At 56.1% G+C, this 16,918-nt stretch overlaps 1 protein-coding gene across 1 annotated transcript in view; it reads left to right on the forward strand.

The window, feature by feature from the left end:
* Positions 1-16,918, forward strand: part of LOC115660513 (B-cadherin-like) — a 45,065-nt gene that overhangs the window by 23,622 nt on the left and 4,525 nt on the right. Inside the window, exons 3-14 of the mRNA XM_030581986.1 lie at positions 1,313-1,536; positions 5,114-5,257; positions 5,847-6,002; positions 7,020-7,164; positions 7,965-8,140; positions 9,062-9,190; positions 10,040-10,225; positions 11,137-11,381; positions 13,359-13,501; positions 14,703-14,927; positions 15,789-16,013; positions 16,303-16,433. Of these exons, the coding sequence (XP_030437846.1) occupies positions 1,313-1,536; positions 5,114-5,257; positions 5,847-6,002; positions 7,020-7,164; positions 7,965-8,140; positions 9,062-9,190; positions 10,040-10,225; positions 11,137-11,381; positions 13,359-13,501; positions 14,703-14,927; positions 15,789-16,013; positions 16,303-16,433 (2,129 nt within the window). The remainder of the gene's footprint in view (positions 1-1,312; positions 1,537-5,113; positions 5,258-5,846; positions 6,003-7,019; positions 7,165-7,964; positions 8,141-9,061; positions 9,191-10,039; positions 10,226-11,136; positions 11,382-13,358; positions 13,502-14,702; positions 14,928-15,788; positions 16,014-16,302; positions 16,434-16,918) is intronic.

The following is a 16,918-nucleotide window of genomic DNA, read 5'->3' on the forward strand; positions in this document are numbered from 1 at the left end:
GCCCAGCACTGCTGTTTGCGCTGCTGGCACCCAGTCTGGAGAACTTTGCTTGTTTGCTCTGGCAGAGCTGCTGCTGTCCCCAGGGCCAAGGAAAGTGGAGCACGGGTGCCCTCTGGCTGAGACTGGGACCTCAGCTAGAGCCTGAGAGACTCGCTGACGGTTACCATCAGTCTGTGCCTGTCCAGGATCCCTAGGTCGGGGGTGGGGAGGGGGTTAGCTGTTGGAAGCTGGGCCCGTAGCTTTGGTTAGAAGCAGTGTAGGATGGGGTGGGATGTTACGGCATCTGGAAGACTACGGGGGACACGTCTCTTTCGAGAGAGCTGCAAGTGGCCTCTGTAACATCTGAGATCTCAGGTCAAGCAATGTTGCTGCAAAGCAGCCCCTGGGCAGCATCTGCTTTAACTCGAGCATGAGCCGCTGCGTGGCAGCCGCTGAGGCCTGGCTGAGGCGTTTTCCTGGCCTGGGTTTCCCAGTGGGTGATCGGCCGTACAGCTCGCCGTTGGTGTGTATGTGGAAGACTCTGCGAATACGCAGGTCACCACTCCCCTCCAGTACTCCAGGGCAGAGATCACGTCCCAGTTGCTGCTGCTGCAGAATCTCCATTGAGAGTGATAGCGCAGCCTTGCTCTTCAACCACTGTATCCCTGCAGTCTGAGAACCTTGCTAACGACCCCCCGCCTGGTGCTAGCAGGCACCAAACCCTGCGGTCTCTCCCTGCCCTCGGCAGAGCAATTCGTCTTGAGGCCGAGTTGCTAAGGCTTTGTGGCTGGGGAGCCGCGTAGTGACTAATGGGTTAATAATGGCCCTTGGCCCTGCGTCCAGGATGTTCTGCTCTGCTGTAGCCTGGCCTCTGAACTGCTCGCAGACTCGCCGGTCGGAGTCGCCATTCCGCTGGCTGCTGTAAAGGATCCAGGTTCTGCCTGCGCTTGTGGGTGACAGCTCAGTGAAACCACCTCCCCTCAGCCCACTGCTGCAGGCAGGGAGGCTGGCAAAGCTCAGTCTTTAACACCAGCCCTCCTTGTTCGCCCCTTTCGCGTTCTCTCCAGCAGCTTTGTCTCACTTTTGTCCTGCGCTTTCAGAGCTCCAAAACAGGGGAGCAGGCTGCTAAGTGCCCAGAGCGAGGCCCACGGAGCCTGGCACAGTGTGGGAGATACGGGCCCCAGGCTGGCAGGGCTCTGTCCAGAGAGAGGGAGGTCCAGCTGCTGGCTGTCCTGGTATCTAGTGGGGCAGGGACTGGAATACACAGATGGGCAGGGTGACTCTGCTTCTAACCCCCTTCTCCTGCTGGGCTTTGCTGTCTCCCTCTCTGCAGTGAGCTTCGAGGGCTGCGCAGGAAGGAACCGGACGGCGTACCTGTCAGATGACACACACTTCAAAGTGCACACAGATGGAGTCGTCTCAGTCAAACGTCGCCTCCATCTCCACGGGCACAAAAAGACCTTTTTCATCCATGCCTGGGACTCTGCCAGCAAGAAGCACTCTGCTAAGGTTACTGTGAAGAGAGAGGGGCACGTGCACCGCCACCACCAGCACATGGTATGGCAAAAAACCCAGCGGGGCTGGCTCGCGTGACCTGTCTGCCCTGGCTCTGCCTGTCTGACGCGGTATCCATCGGGGGCCGTTGTGTCCTTTCAGGCCCAGAGGGTTCCCCCAATGCTGGCCCTGGGCCAGTCTGGGCTCATCCTCTGCCAGCAGAACGGCCTCTGTTCCCTGAGTGCCTGCACTGTGTGGCTGCCGGTGCTGCCTCTGCCTTGCAGAGCCTGGGTAGGACTCCCGGGGCTCAGGTGGCACTCTGCCTGCTGCGCTGGGGGAGGAGGGCGGCTGTCAGCTATTGGGCCAGGATAAAGCTCCTGGCAGCCATTCAGCCCACAGCTCTCTCCTGGGTCTGGCTTACTTTACAAACAAGAGCAAGGAAACTCAGTATCCTTGGGCACCACTAGCTTCGGTCCACTGGGAACCAGAGGCCATGTCTTCCCTCCCTGAATACTAGAGTGGGGGCATCCCTGACACTGGGTGTCTCCATTCTGCTGCCTCCTCGATGTGGGCTCCTGTTGGTCGTGTGCCCTGCCACTACAGCTCGGTGAGAGGAAAGGCCAAGGTGAAGCAGAAGGAGGCTCTGGTCCCATGGAGAAGCAGGAGTGAGCACAACGCTGCAGGGACACTGTCCTCCAGCCCCACGTTGGGTTGTGTAGAAATATGTTGCTGCTGAGCCTGAGCCCAACAGGAGAGGTTGCACTGGGAACTCTACTGATCAAGGGAAACCCACTTTCTAACAAATACAAAGTGAAACTGACGTCATTGATTAATTGTCTCCTGCCAGGGAGCTGCTGCTCTAAGGGGCAGAGGGTTGGGGTGAAAGGGAGGCTGTAAATTGCAAGCACCTGGGGCTGCACATAAGCAGGAGCTAAGGACACTCGGCACCTGGCAGGACTGGCGCTAAGTTAGGAGCTTGGCTCTCTTCCAGCTCTGGCTCCCGTGCTCTGCAGCTGGGCTTTCAGACTGGCACTGTGGCTGGTTGTCTGCACACATCTGCTCGGTGTGCAGCGGCTGCCAAGCAAGCGAACAGGGTGGTGGGAACCACTAGGAAAGGGCTAGATAATGAGCCAGAGAACATCCTAATGCCACTGCATAAATCCCTGGTATGTCCACACCCGGAATGCTGATAAATGCAAAGTAATGCACATTAGAAAACATAATCCCAACTAAAAGTAGCAAAGAGTCCTGTGGCACATTATAGACTAACAGACGTTTTGGAGCGTGAGCTTTCGTGGATGAATACCCACTTCATCAGATGCATGTAGTGGAAATTTCCAGGGGCAGGTATATATAAGCAGGCAAGCTAGAGATAACGAGGTTAGTTCAATCAGGGAGGATGAAGCCCTGTTCTAGCAGTTGAAGTGTGAAAACCAAGGGAGGAGAAACTGGTTTTGTAGTTGGCAAGCCATTCACAGTCTTTGTTTAATCCTGAGCTGATGGTGTCAAATTTGCGGATGAACTGAAGCTCAGCAGTTTCTCTTTCAAGTCTGGTCCTGAAGTTTTTTTGCTTCAGGATGGCCACCTTAAGGTCTGCTATAGTGTGGCCAGGGAGGTTGAAGTGTTCTCCTACAGGTTTTTGTATATTGCCATTCCTAATATCTGATTTGTGTCCATTTATTCTTTTCCGTAGAGACTGTCCAGTTTGGCCAATGTACATAGCAGAGGGGCATTGCTGGCATATGATGGTGTATATTACATTGGTGGACGTGCAGGTGAATGAAACGGTGATGGTGTGGCTGATCTGGTTAGGTCCTGTGATGGTGTCGCTGGTGTAGATATGTGGGCAGAGTTGGCATCGAGGTTTGTTGCATGGATTGGTTCCTGAGCTAGAGTTCCTATGGTGCAGTGTGCAGTTACTGGTGAGAATATGTTTCAGGTTGTCAGGTTGTCCGTGGGCGAGGACTGGCCTGCCACCCAAGGCCTGTGAAAGTGTGGGATCATTGTCCAGGATGGGTTGCAAATAAGTGATGGTCACATTAACACCACCCTGTACTGAAAACCTACCGACCGCTATGCCTACCTTCATGCCTCCAGCTTCCATCCCGGGCACATCACACGATCCATTGTCTACAGCCAAGCACTGAGGTACAACCGCATCTGCTCTAACCCCTCAGACAGAGACCAACACCTACAAAATCTCCACCAAGCATTCTCAAAACTATAATACCCGCACGAGGAAATAAGGAAACAGATCAACAGAGCCAGACGTGTACCCAGAAGCCTCCTACTGCAAGACAAACCCAAGAAAAAAACCAACAGGACTCCACTGGCCATCACATAAGTCCCCAGCTAAAACCCCTCCAACGCATCATCAGGGATCTACAACACATCCTGGACGATGATCCCACACTTTCACAGGCCTTGGGTGGCAGGCCAGTCCTCGCCCACGGACAACCTGCCAACCTGAAACATATTCTCACCAGTAACTGCACACCGCACCATAGTAACTCTAGCTCAGGAACCCATCCATGCAACAAACCTCGATGCCAACTCTGCCCACATATCTACACCAGTGACACCATCACAGGACCTAACCAGATCAGCCACACCATCACCGTTTCATTCACCTGCACGTCCACCAATGTAATATACGCCATCATATGCCAGCAATGCCCCTCTGCTATGTACATTGGCCAAACTGGACAGTCTCTACGGAAAAGAATAAATGGACACAAATCAGATATTAGGAATGGCAATATACAAAAACCTGTAGGAGAACACTTCAACCTCCCTGGCCACACTATAGCAGACCTTAAGGTGGCCATCCTGAAGCAAAAAAACTTCAGGACCAGACTTGAAAGAGAAACTGCTGAGCTTCAGTTCATCCGCAAATTTGACACCATCAGCTCAGGATTAAACAAAGACTGTGAATGGCTTGCCAACTACAAAACCAGTTTCTCCTCCCTTGGTTTTCACACTTCAACTGCTAGAACAGGGCTTCATCCTCCCTGATTGAACTAACCTCGTTATCTCTAGCTTGCCTGCTTATATATACCTGCCCTTGGAAATTTCCACTACATGCATCTGACGAAGTGGGTATTCACCCACGAAAGCTCACGCTCCAAAACGTCTGTTAGTCTATAAGGTGCCACAGGACTCTTTGCTGCTTTTACAGATCCAGACTAACACGGCTACCCCTCTGATACATAATCCCAACTGTACATATAAAATGATGGGGTCTAAATTGGCTGTTACCACTCAAGACAGAGATCCTGGAGTCACTGTGGATAGTTCTCTGAAAACATCAACTCAATGTGCAGCGGCAGTCGAAAGAGCTGGCAGCTGCTGCTCTGTATCTGGTCTGGGGCCTGTTACGTCCCTTGTGACAAAGTGCCATGCCCAGCTATAAAAGGGATAGGCAGAAGTTCCATGCAATTCCAGCCGAGCCCAGCCCAGTGGTGAATTAGCAAGAGCTCGCAGCTCATGGCTCCTCAAGCCCTTCGCAGAAGGTGGAGAACCAGAGTCTGGATTTGTCTGTGTAACGGTGTGGCTGGATCTTGGACAGATTGTTAAAACCTCCAGCCACCTTGTGTCTAATGAAGGGACCTCGCTGTGAACCGTCTCTCTCTCCCTGCAGGACTCCCCTGCCAATGCTCAGGCAGACATACTCATCTTCCCAGAGTCCCGCCCCAGCCGGAAGAGGCAGAAGAGAGACTGGGTCATCCCTCCAATCAACTGCCCTGAGAATGAGAGGGGGCCCTTCCCCAAGCAACTAGTTCAGGTATGGGAGGCCTTTGGCACGGCGTCCCAGCCAGGTGCGGTGTGGCGAGTGTGTCACTGTTGGGGTGTAAGGAAGGGGGCTCTTTGGAGAGCCAGCAGTGGGAGATAGCTGGGAGAAGGCAGAGAGGGAGCATGGAGAGATGGGTGGGTGGCATTTTTGTTTGGAAGAGCTCTTGGGGTCTGACACTCTGGTTCCACTCAGCGCATCTAGCTGAGCCGAGGAGCCGTTTCATTGCCAGGGTCTCGTACACTAGCTTGCTGCCACAGGGCGGCATGCAGCGTGGTGCTGGGGGGAAGGCTCCATCTGTGCCTGGACGGCTCCTCTGTCAGCGTTCACAAACAGAACTGACCCAAACCCTTTCTCTGCTACTGGGCTTGTGTGGCACCAAACCCGCCTTCCAGGCCTGTGCTCCTCTGCCGTATCCTCTAATGGGGTAAATGGGGGCAGGGGATGCTGAGCAGGAGCCTGAATATGGGGGGCAGCTTCTCGGGGACTGGAGGGGTTCTGGACAGATGGGGAGGGGAGCACAGGTTGGGGCGGGCCCGATGCTCAGAATCCCCCGGATGACCCTCCTGTTCCCCGGCACCAGATAAAATCCAACAAGGACAAAGAGACCAAGGTTTTCTACAGCATCACAGGACAGGGCGCAGACACCCCCCCTGTGGGCGTCTTCATCATCGAAAGGGAGACGGGGCAGCTGAAGGTGACACAGCCGCTGGACAGAGAGGACATCAGCCACTACACGGTGAGTCCCTGGGTGCCGTGGATGGAGCAGGGGCATGTCCTCAGGGGCTGATGGCCCCTGGAACTTGGAGGTGGCTGGGAAGGAGCCGGAGGCTCCAGTGAACTGGGTTTCATTCCATTTCTTGTATTGCATGGTACAGAGGGCAGCTGCCCTCTTCTCACCCTCATGGCCTCTTCCCCAAGGTCCCGGCAGAGTAAGGCCAGAGAAGAGGTGCTGACCCCAGCTGGGCACCGCCTTCTGCTCTGTGCCCGGCCCAGGTCACGTCAGCACTTGGCCCTGAGGCCTGGTTCTTTCCCCAAGGTGCTGAGAGCTGCAGCGATAGCTGAGGGGCCCCAGCACTGGTGAGAATCGGGCCTAGAGCACACTGATAGCCCAGCACCATCTTGCTGCCTCAGCAGGGCCCCTGCTGCTTGGAGACGCGCTCAGCGTGTGCCTCTCATTTCGGAAAGCTTGGGTGGATGTCTCGTCACGGGCCCATGGGTCTCTGCTAGGCAGAGCGGGGCTAGCGGGTGGCTCCATGTCCATTACTGATGTTGGGGTTTGGCCCAGCAGGGCAGGGAAACCATAAACCCACACGGGTCGGGACAGCCAAGACTGGCCCCTCCCTGGGTAACAGGACCTCACTGTGCATGGGCCAGCCAGTGATTATCCTCCGAGTGTGGAGGGGAGCTGGTGGTCCCTTGGAAGGCTGTCCAGACCCTGGGCATAGGCTGAGCTGGGCACATCCCCCATGCTGGGTGTGTTCTGTGTGGCCTGCATGTGGACTCAGGACCCTCGTGGGGATGGTCAGCCAGCAGCTGCAGGTGGGGAATCGAAGGCAAGTCCCCTCTGGTTAAGCCAGCCAGGCTCAGGCTTGTTCTGCAGGGACGTGTGGAATGCCACGCACAAGCCAAGCATGGCCACTACTTTTGGAGCCATGGCTGGGTTTGGCAGGCGCTGCTGGCTGTGCATGGCCAGGCAACTGCAGGACTCGCAGGGTGGCTTGATGGTGCCTTACCCACTGTGCTGGCTTTACAGCTTTATTCCCACGCCGTGTCTGCAAATGGGGTGCCTGTGGAGGACCCCATGGAGATCATCATCACCGTGAGCGACCAGAATGACAACAAACCCCAGTTCACCCAGAGCGTCTTCACAGGCTCCATAGAAGAAGGAGCCAAGCCAGGTATGTGAGGAGAGCCTCTGCTGGGGGGATGAGACACACCGGTCATGAGATGTGGCTTTGGAGGGTTTTGTCCAAGGAGAGAGAGAGAGAGCGAGAGAGACAGGGGCTGTTTGAGCGTTGGGTTAATTTTGCTTTGAAGAACTAAAATCCCAGAATAACCCAAAGGGGCTAAAATCTGCCCACTGAGCAGATGCACCTTGTCCAGAGCGTGCTGCTCGTGCGGCTGGCTGGGTTTGAAGCAGGATCTCCCTCCCCTTCTAACCCAGCAGTTCCTTCCCCCGATCCTGCAGGAGAGTCGGCATCCTGGGGCTGACCACCCGCCTCGCTACAGACCCCGCGGAGGGGACCAGTTACCTTCCCAGAAGGCTCTGGGGCTGGCAGGGAGCAGGTGCTCAGCGCAGATACTGCTGATGGGGTCGGTACGAGAACTGGAAGAGAACAGGGGAGCTAATTTAGTAACAGTAAATGTAGCTCCCAATGGTGCTGTCCGTGTACCTGTGAGACGCTCCCAGGGCTCTAGTCTTTGTATCGCCCCAGTGAGATCGATGGCTCTGGGCCGACGGCTCAGCCTGCGCTGCCCCGAGGCGCTTGCAGTCTTATTCCCCTTCCTTGGTGACTGCAGAGAGGAATTGGTAGACGTTAGGGATGGGAAATGCCTGGTGGTTGATCTAGTCACCTTCCCCCATCCCCCTTGGCGGGCCAAGGGGGGATTGTTCTTGGTAGTACGTTCTGGAGAATCGTCTCCAATCTCATTTTGTCCTAGAATTATAAAAATGGTGTTACTCATAACTCGTGCCCAGGTACCTCCGTGATGCAAGTGACAGCCACAGATGCAGACGACAGTGTAAACAGCTACAATGGGGTCATTGCTTACTCCATCCTGCAGCAGATACCTGAACAACCCCATGGAGAGATGTTCACCATCAACTCAGAGACTGGCGTCATCAGTGTGATTGCAACTGGGCTGGATAGAGAGGTGAGTGCCACAGCGTTGGGTTGGAGGCTCGTCCATGTGTTACGTATGCACAGAGAGGATGGACAGCCATAGGTTCTGAAGGGCGAGCTCCACACCGAGACGCATTCGGAGTGGCGGGCACAATCCGTGTCACGCTGCAGGATGTCTTTGACAAACTTCCACTGTCTCTGTTTCTCCTGGGTGCTTGTGCCATGTTAGATCTCCCCTGCCCGGCCAGCCCTCGGGCTGAGTGAATTGTGCTTGGCAGGGAGGCAGTGGGGGGTTTAACGGGCATCTCTGCAGCGCTAGAAATTGACACCCCCCCCCCGTGGGAGGCCCAATCGTTTGGCCGTGTTCGGTTAATTCACCTAACTTCAAATCTCAGCCCCACGTTGGGTTGTGTAGAAATACGTTGCTGCTGAGCCTGAGCCCAACAGGAGAGGTTGCACTGGGAACTCTACTGATCAAGGGAAACCCACTTTCTAACAAATACAAAGTGAAACTGACGTCATTGATTAATTGTCCATGCCCAGACAGACGTGCAGAAACCCCCAAGGTCTTCACTGGAGATAAGCAAAGTGAATGCTTAAAATGCTCTTGGCTACCAATGTGAAATACTGATTTTTAGTAGCGGGGACAATGACCGCTTGCCTGCTGAATTGTGAAGCAGGTTCCCTTATCTGTTAGAGCTGGATTTCAGTGGATGAAACTCCTCAGAGAGAGCACCCGCAGCCAGAAGAGTGGTGCTGCTTGATAGCTGAGTTCAGGAGCTCTCACCTCCTGTTTCACCGGCTGGCTGCTCTGACAGCGATGAAACTAATCATAAAAAGTTCCCCCGAGAGGAAGAGAGGCAGGGCCTGCCAAAGCTGTTCCTAGCTAGTATTGCAGCAGCCTGACATCTCCTCTGGGTGCTAACCCAAAAGTGACTTTTGTGGCTTGCAGATGACCCCCAACTACACGCTGATTGTCCAGGCTGCTGACGTACAAGGCCAAGGCTTTACTACCTCAGCCACAGCAATGATTGAAGTCACAGACACCAATGATAATGCTCCAGTGTTTGATCCACTCACGGTAATGTAATCTCTCGCCTGCTTCGATCTCTGTTTGCACTACCCGGGTCGGGAGCTCCACTCCCAACACAGAGGATTTCATTAGCTACATCTGTGCAAAGAGTTAATTAGATGCCTGACAAAACTGTCCAGTTACTAAGCCCAGACTTGGTGAAGAATCAAAGGGGCAGAATTACTCCATGGGGTTAGAGAATCAAATTCTTCTGTGCCAAAAAAATTTGCCTCTATCTGGAAGTTGCCTGAACTTGCTCCCTTTAGGAACATTAGTGAAAGACAAACATAACATCAACCTCAACGAAGTACCGCCAGCCACTAGGGGAGCTGGGGACCTGCTTGCTGTGAGTGTTCGTACATGAGTGCTGAGAGCCAGATCCTAGCTCGGCATAGCCCTGTTGAAGCCAGTGGAAATTGCTGATTTCCCCTAGCTGTGGATCCTGGCCCTGGGTGTGTAGTTATGGAATAGCCACTGCAGCAAGAGATGACATCTGTCGCTGGAATGCTCAGTGCAACACTTTCCGTCCCCGCCTCCAATGTGCGGGCCACCTTGAGGAGAGTGTAGCAGCTCTGGGTGCAACGGTGCTTCCTGGAAATAGGTGCCACTTGTGACAGCAAGGCCCGTGATTCTGGCCCAGGAGGTCCAGCTGGGGTTCCCTTTGGAGCCCAGCAGCTGATGCAGTTGCACTCTGCCCCTGTGTGGAGGGTTCCAGCCCCGCTGCAGAAGCCAGACACTAAGGCTTTATTGTTTTAAAAATCGATGGGATTCTAGGGCTGCGAGAAGTGCTCCGGCGGCTGTGCAGTAACCAGCCAGTCAGAGTGGCACCCTGCATCCAGCCTGTCCCTTCTATTGCAGTACCAAGCCACGGTGCCCGAGAACGAAGTGGGAGTGCTGGTTGACAGGCTGCATGTGACGGACAGGGACAAGCGGGGTTCTCCAGCCTGGCAGGCGAGGTATGAGATCGTGAGAGGGAACGAAGAGGGCTTTTTCACCATAACCACTGACCCCAACAACAACGACGGGCTCCTGAAAACTGCCCAGGTGAGTCATGCCCACCCAGCGCTGCCTCAGCTCCCGCACCCCACCTTGATGTGACTGACTTCGAAAATGCTACAGGCTGGTGGGGACGTCTCCCGGGGTCCTGGGCTGCACTGCTTCTCCCTCCTGCACGCACTCATGTTCACCCCAGGAATGTAAACCAGCCCGGCTCAGCCCCCTGCTCTTACTCTGCAGGAGCACGATCCCCAGCAGAGGGTGCCCTGGGGAGCTCCCAGTTCGGGTCCCCAGAGCCCTGCTGTGTGCAAATCCTTCCCCGGGAAGGTACGGCTCTGTCTGGGATCACAGGGGCTTACCCTCAGCCACCCCAGGACCAGCTCTACTGAGACTTACTCTTCGGAATCTCTTCCCAGCACTGCTTGGGGTGGGGTGGGGCATGTCCGTCTGGCAGGATGGACTCGGGGCTTTAGGTTCCCAAATTTCTCCCTCCCCACTCCGGATCTGGTTAGGGGCTGTGGTCCTGCCATCAGGAGCAGAGCTCAGTGGACTGTGGAATGGCACCAAAGAACAGTGTGGGAGCACGGTCGAGGGATTAGACCAGGGGATGGGAGTTGAACAATCCTGCCACAGAATTCAGAGCTTCCTTATCCCTGTCAGTGTGGTGGGGAGGGTTCTCCCTCCTGGGAGGCTCGGGGGCAAGTGCGTGTGGAGCACTCGGGGGGTCTTGGACAGAAGGTACCCGGGGAAGGGCATAGCGTTCTCAAGGGACCTTCCCGAAACGAGCCTGCTGATGTTCATCTGCACCAGATTAGTGTGTGTCCTTTCTCCAAGGGCAGGAAGAATAGCCTCCTAGCCGTTCAGAGCGCTGCTCCTCACCGGGAATTCTCCCTGGCGTTAGCAGGGTTTATATTGTGTCTCTCCTGGAAAGCTGACTCCTTCCTTTGCATTCTTTCCAGGGCCTGGATTTTGAGGTGCAAAGGCAGTTCATCCTCCTTGTTGCTGCAACAAACGACATTGCCTTCTCGGTGCCTCTCCCGACTTCCACAGCCACCGTCACTGTAAACGTTGAGGATGTGAACGAAGCCCCAGTCTTTGATCCACCTATCAAAAGTGCAGTGGTCTCAGAGGACTTGCCTGTGGGACAGGAAGTCACCTCCTACACGGCCCGGGACCCAGATAAGAGCCAGATGCAGAAAATCACGTAAGGGCAGGAATGCTGCAGATAAGCCTTGATAGGCCCCAGGGACTGAGCTCACAGCAGCCACTTGATTTGTGCATCAGCTGCTCAGGCCACCCAGATCAGTCCAGAAATGCTGCACGGCAAACACAGTGTGGCCTGTGCACGGCCTTTCTGTGTCCCATGGGCCCCGGGGAAAGCCAGGCACCAAGGAGGTTCTAATTGTTGGCAAACTCCTCCTTCCTGCATCGGAAATCATCTCAAATCTGCTCTCTTGAAATAAAGGCAAATTCTCTGGGCAGATCAGTGGTACGATTGCCCTGCCAAAACTCAGACCCAACTTTGCACGATCTACCTTCATGCTTGAAAACTGAGTAACTGGAAATATACCGAGCTGGCTGTTTGTCCAGCTAACCAAGCAGATCAGGGCGCAGCTACATGTGCAGCGCAGCCAAGCCACCGGCAGCTCCAGGCCAATCAAGCTGCTGCCTGGAGACACAAAGGCCTGGTCTGCGCTACGAGTTAGGTTGACGTTAAGGCAGCTTACATCTAACTGTGTGAGTGTCTACACTAAAATGTAGCTCCCACCGATATAAGTCATCCACTACGCCAACTTAATAACTCCACCTCCGTGAGAGGTGTAGTGCTTCGTCGATGTAGCTGTCACGGAGTCACCGGGCGATGCTCTGGAACTGCTCCCCACCAAGCCAGGCAGGACTTTGGGGAGCCTCCTCTCCCTTGGAGCAGACTTGTTCAGGGCAAGAAGCTCACACGTCTTCACCTCCTGGGTCTCTCCTTGGAGCATTCAGCATCCTCTGCCCCTCTGTGCACTTCCCACAGTGAGCCCGCCCCAGCGGGGTCCTGGGGAAGCCACCGGGTCCTGCCCCCCCACTTTGCAGTCAGACGTGACTCTCAGCCAGCTAGTAAAACAGAGATTTATTCGATGACAGGAACAGGGTCTAAAACAGAGCTTGCAGATACAGCGAACCGGACCCCTCGGCTGGGTCGATTCTGGGGGACAGTGAGCCAGACACCCACGTCTGCACTTCACTCCTCATCCCCAGCCAGCTCCAGACTAACAACCCCCTCCAGCCCCTCCTCTCTCCTCAGCCCCTTTCCCGGGCCAGGAGGTCACCTCTTTGTCTCCAACACCTTCAGCTGGCACCTTTGCAGAGGAGGGGTCCAGGCCATCAGTTGCTAGGAGACAGAGTGCCAGGCATTTAGGTGCACCGGCCCCTTCCTCTGCAGTAATCACACACCCTTATTCCACCACCTAGATACTTTAAGAACTGCCTAGGGGACACTGAGGCACCTGCACAGTATTCTGAGAAAACATTAAGAACATTCCCAGTTCGTCATAGCAGCGTCCGTGTAGACACCGTGTCGTTGGCTGTCAGCTCTGCGTGGGGCTCAGAGCCGGATCCCTGCCTTGGCAGCAGGGCTCCCAGCTGTCAGGCCCAGGGCAGCAGGGCTCCAGGTGTCAGTGCCCCACATAAGTGCTTCTGCCACTGACAGAAGGAGCAAGTGTGATGTGAAACAGCGCTTTAACGACTGCGCTGCCTGAATGTTGACTTAAAAGTGTAGTGTAGGCACGGCCGACTCTACTCATCCACGCCTCTGTCCTGAGCTCTTCCCTTCAGTGGCTTTACGCTGTGTGCTCTTGGAAACTCTCTTCCTCTTTCACTGGCTGGAGGGCAAGGAACCAGCCCTTCTGGTCTGAAACGAGACAAGCTGCATTCCTGCCAGCAGTCTGTGAGAAAGAGTGAACCCTAGCAAGCACCTGCGAGCCCTCGGCAGGGTGGTGACCAGTCCTCTCCTGCAGGGGATGGAAGCATGAAAGGGGCTGGTTGTTTATAGTTGCAAACCTAGTTTGCTAGATTTCAGCCTTAAATTCTCACTGGGAAATTCATTTCATGCTTCCATAAGAGCATTGCCCACCTGCTCATCCCCCACACCACATGCTGGACCTTTCTCCTCATCCCTGCTTGCCCTCCTCTCCAGGTACAGCATGGGGAGTGACCCGGGAGGGTGGCTGGCTATTGACGCCGAAAATGGCATCATCACTGCAAAACTCCCTCTGGACAGGGAGTCAAGCTTCGTAGTCAACAACATCTACAAGGCCATAGTCCTAGCTGTCGATTCAGGTAAAGACACGTGGCTTCCTCTTGTTTCGGGCCCCTGTTCTCTGGCTGAGCAAACTGCCTGTGTGATGGGTTGTAAGGCAGGGATTGCTCGTGACTCTCTGGCAGCCGTGCTGCCTTCACGCTGTGTTTGGCTACAGATGCCCCTGGCTAGGGAAAAGAGTGAAAACCTCGCCTTGTGCTTACGCAGCGGCTTTCCTCCCCCAAGTCTTGTGCTGCTCCATGGAGTAGAAAGCAAATAGCTGCTACCCCCGCGGTGGGGAAAGTGGCATACGAGCCCCTGGCTGCACTGCACTGTATAATATTCTGGGACAGGAACAGGAAAAATAGTGCCCAATGGACACTGCTGGGGCAAAACGTAACTACCCAAGCTGGGAGGTGGCCAGGATACCAGGGCTAATGCCACAGAACATGGAATGGCCCCATGTGGTCTGCATTTTGCTTAGAGACAGAGATGGACTAAATTAAAACTGTGGGAACGCTCATGAAAGCATGGCACCGTTTAAGGCAGGGGTGAGCAAACTACAGCTCAGGGGCCACATCCAGCCCATCAGACCTTTTAATCTGGCCCTCGAGCTCCTGCTGGAGAGTGGGGTCAGGGGCTTGCCCCATTCTGCGGCTTCCAGAAGCAGCGGCATATCCCCCCTCCAGCTCCTATGCATAGGGGCAGCCGGGGGCTCCGCATGCTGCCCCTGCCACAAGCACCAGCTCTGCAGGTCCCACAGCCAAGGGGGGACAGGCTGCTGCTTCCGGGAGCTGCTTGAGGTTAAGCGCCACTCAGAGCCTGCACCCCTGACCTCCTCCTGCGCCCCATCCCCCTTCTCCAGCTCTGATCCCCCTCCTGCCTTCCGAACCCCTCGATCCCAGCCTGCAGCAACCTCCTGCACCCCAAACGCCTCATCTCCAGCCCCACCCCAGAGCCCACACCCCCAGCCGGAGCCCTCACCCCCTCCCGCACCCCAGCCCCAATTTCGTGAGCATTCATGGCCCGCCATACAATTTCCATACCCAAAAAGTTTGTCCATTCCTGGTTTAAGGCCATCAGCCCAGCTCCCCCTGGCCCCGGCCCATCTGATCACAAGGCTCTCCCCCAGCTGCCCATGCAGTGCTCCTGCTCAGCTGTGGGAAGAGGCTGGGCGGCAGCAGAGACGCGTGTGGGATTCTGGGGTCCAGTGCACTGAGCTGTTGTGTCACTCTCCCTTAGGGAAGCCGTTGGCCACGGGCACGGGGACCTTGCTGCTGACCCTCGAGGATGTGAATGACAACGGGCCAGTGCCAGATCCGCGGGAATTTTACATCTGCAATCAGAACCCAGCGGTTCAGTTGTTAAATATTGTGGACCCGGACCTTCCCCCGAACACCGGCCCCTTCAAGGTGGACCTGCTACACGGCTCCAGCTCCAACTGGACAGCAACTATGAATGCCCAGAGTAAGGGGCTGGGCCGCTGTGCACCCCTCTCGGCTTGTCCTGCTGCGAAGTGGGCTATGCCCCCGCCCCAGGCTTCCAGAGCAGTCCGTTGCGGGGGGGAGCTACCCTGCGCTGGCGTTCCCACTTGGGCTGGTGGCCCAGGGGCTGTGGGGTAGAACTGGGCCCATCCGCTGGTTCTTTGTTGCTTTGTTTGACTTGTGAAAAGGCCAGTGGAGCCATAAGGCCTTTCCAGGTACTGCTTGTGCTCCCCCCAGCAGAGCAAGGGGCAGGGACCCCAGTCCCCTCTGGGGCCTGGTGCGTTCTCACTAACCTGCCCAGCTGCCGCTCCTCAGAAGGAGAATGAGCGCGCTCTGGAGCAGGCATGTGTCTGCTGGGCCACTCTTCAGGTGCCAGCCAACCCTACTGGTCTCCTGAACCCACAGCAGGTAGCTGAGGATAGAGCCCCTCTGTGAAGGACCCCAAATGTTTGAAGGGTGAAGGGGGCTCATGCTTCCCCATTCCCACTGGGCCTGCTGGTTGTAGCCAGTGGCAGCTTAACCCCTCTAATGCCCCCAACGCCATTCACACTGCCAGCTGTAAGAGTTGCTAGCTTCCCCCCACCTCTACGAACCCCAAGCTCCATAAACCTCCCTGTGGGAGCTGGGCTTTGCAGACAGCCAGGACCTCCCAGTGGGGAGGCTGCTCTGCAGTGTGTCTGGCCACAGAGCTGGAGGGGCTGGCGGCTTTGGCCTCCCACCGCACTGGGGTCCTGCAACAGTGCTGATGTGGTGTGCTCGGTGCTGAGACTGCCCACCTCCGGGATCCCGTCACTGTCCCTGGAGCGTGTTTCTGACTCAAGCCCTGAATCCTGCTCTCCCCCAGGAGACAGCCTGGCCTTAAAGCTTACCAAATACCTGGAGCCAGGAGAATACAGCATCATCCTGCAACTGGTGGACAACCAGGGTAAAGCCCAGGTGACGACTGTCAAAGCCAGTGTGTGCGACTGTGACGGAGAAGCCAGGAACTGTGAGAAGAGAGCAGCCATCGCTGGCGGCCTGGGGATCCCGGCCATCCTGGGGATTCTGGGTGGAATCCTTGCCTTGCTGAGTGAGTACCGCGGGCAGAGCCCCCTCACTTCGGGGAGAAACAAAGAGCCTCGCGCCCCTGCCAAGCGAGTTACTGTCGCAAAAGGCCTTAACCTCAGACTAATGGCAACTGCCCTTGCTGCCGAAACGACTCCCCAGCACAGCATGCGCCATTGTCTGAGAGCTCCCTGGCTGGAGCAGTGCAGTTGGGGACTGCTCCCGCTGCTCTAGTGCCTGGCCTGGTGGTGCAGGCTGCTGGCCCCTCCTGGCGCTACAGCCAGATAAAGGCAATGCTTTCACTCCCTTTCTAGTCCTGCTGCTGCTGCTTCTGCTCTTCGTGCGGCGGAGGAAGGTGGTGAAGGAGCCCTTGCTGCTCCCCGAGGACGACACCCGGGACAACGTCTATCACTACGACGAGGAGGGCGGTGGGGAGGAAGACCAGGTGGGTGGAGCACTGAAGCCATTGCTTTAGGAAGGCCCCGCTCTCCCCTGCGTGCGGCTGGGAATGTCTCCAGCCAGAGAGCATCGCAGGGACCTGCTCCAGACGCAGGCAGGGTGGGCTCTCTTGGTGCCTTTCCCAGTCTCACAGCCAGGCTCACGTGGCCTGGCCAAGGTCACACAGAGGGTCAGTGGCATTGCCAAGCTCTGAAACCAGGATCCTCTCGATCCAGCCGCTCGCTGTGATGAGTGGCTCTGCCGGTCTCCCACATCGCTCCACACATGCAGATGCCGCCATCTCCCAGGGCCTTGGTCGCCAGCTGCCCCCTCAGATCTCGGACACTCCCCATGTCAGCCCCTCCGCCGTGGGCCAGGCCGTTTGGACAGCCTGAGTGTGACTCGCTTGGCACGGGGAGGTGGAGCTTGCGGAGCTGCGCTGCATCTCTGGGTTCGGTTCCCCAGCGTGGCCCTGAGGACGCTGCCCTCGGC

This window comes from Gopherus evgoodei, chromosome 12, assembly GCF_007399415.2.
Source record: "Gopherus evgoodei ecotype Sinaloan lineage chromosome 12, rGopEvg1_v1.p, whole genome shotgun sequence".
NCBI lineage: Eukaryota > Metazoa > Chordata > Testudines > Testudinidae > Gopherus > Gopherus evgoodei.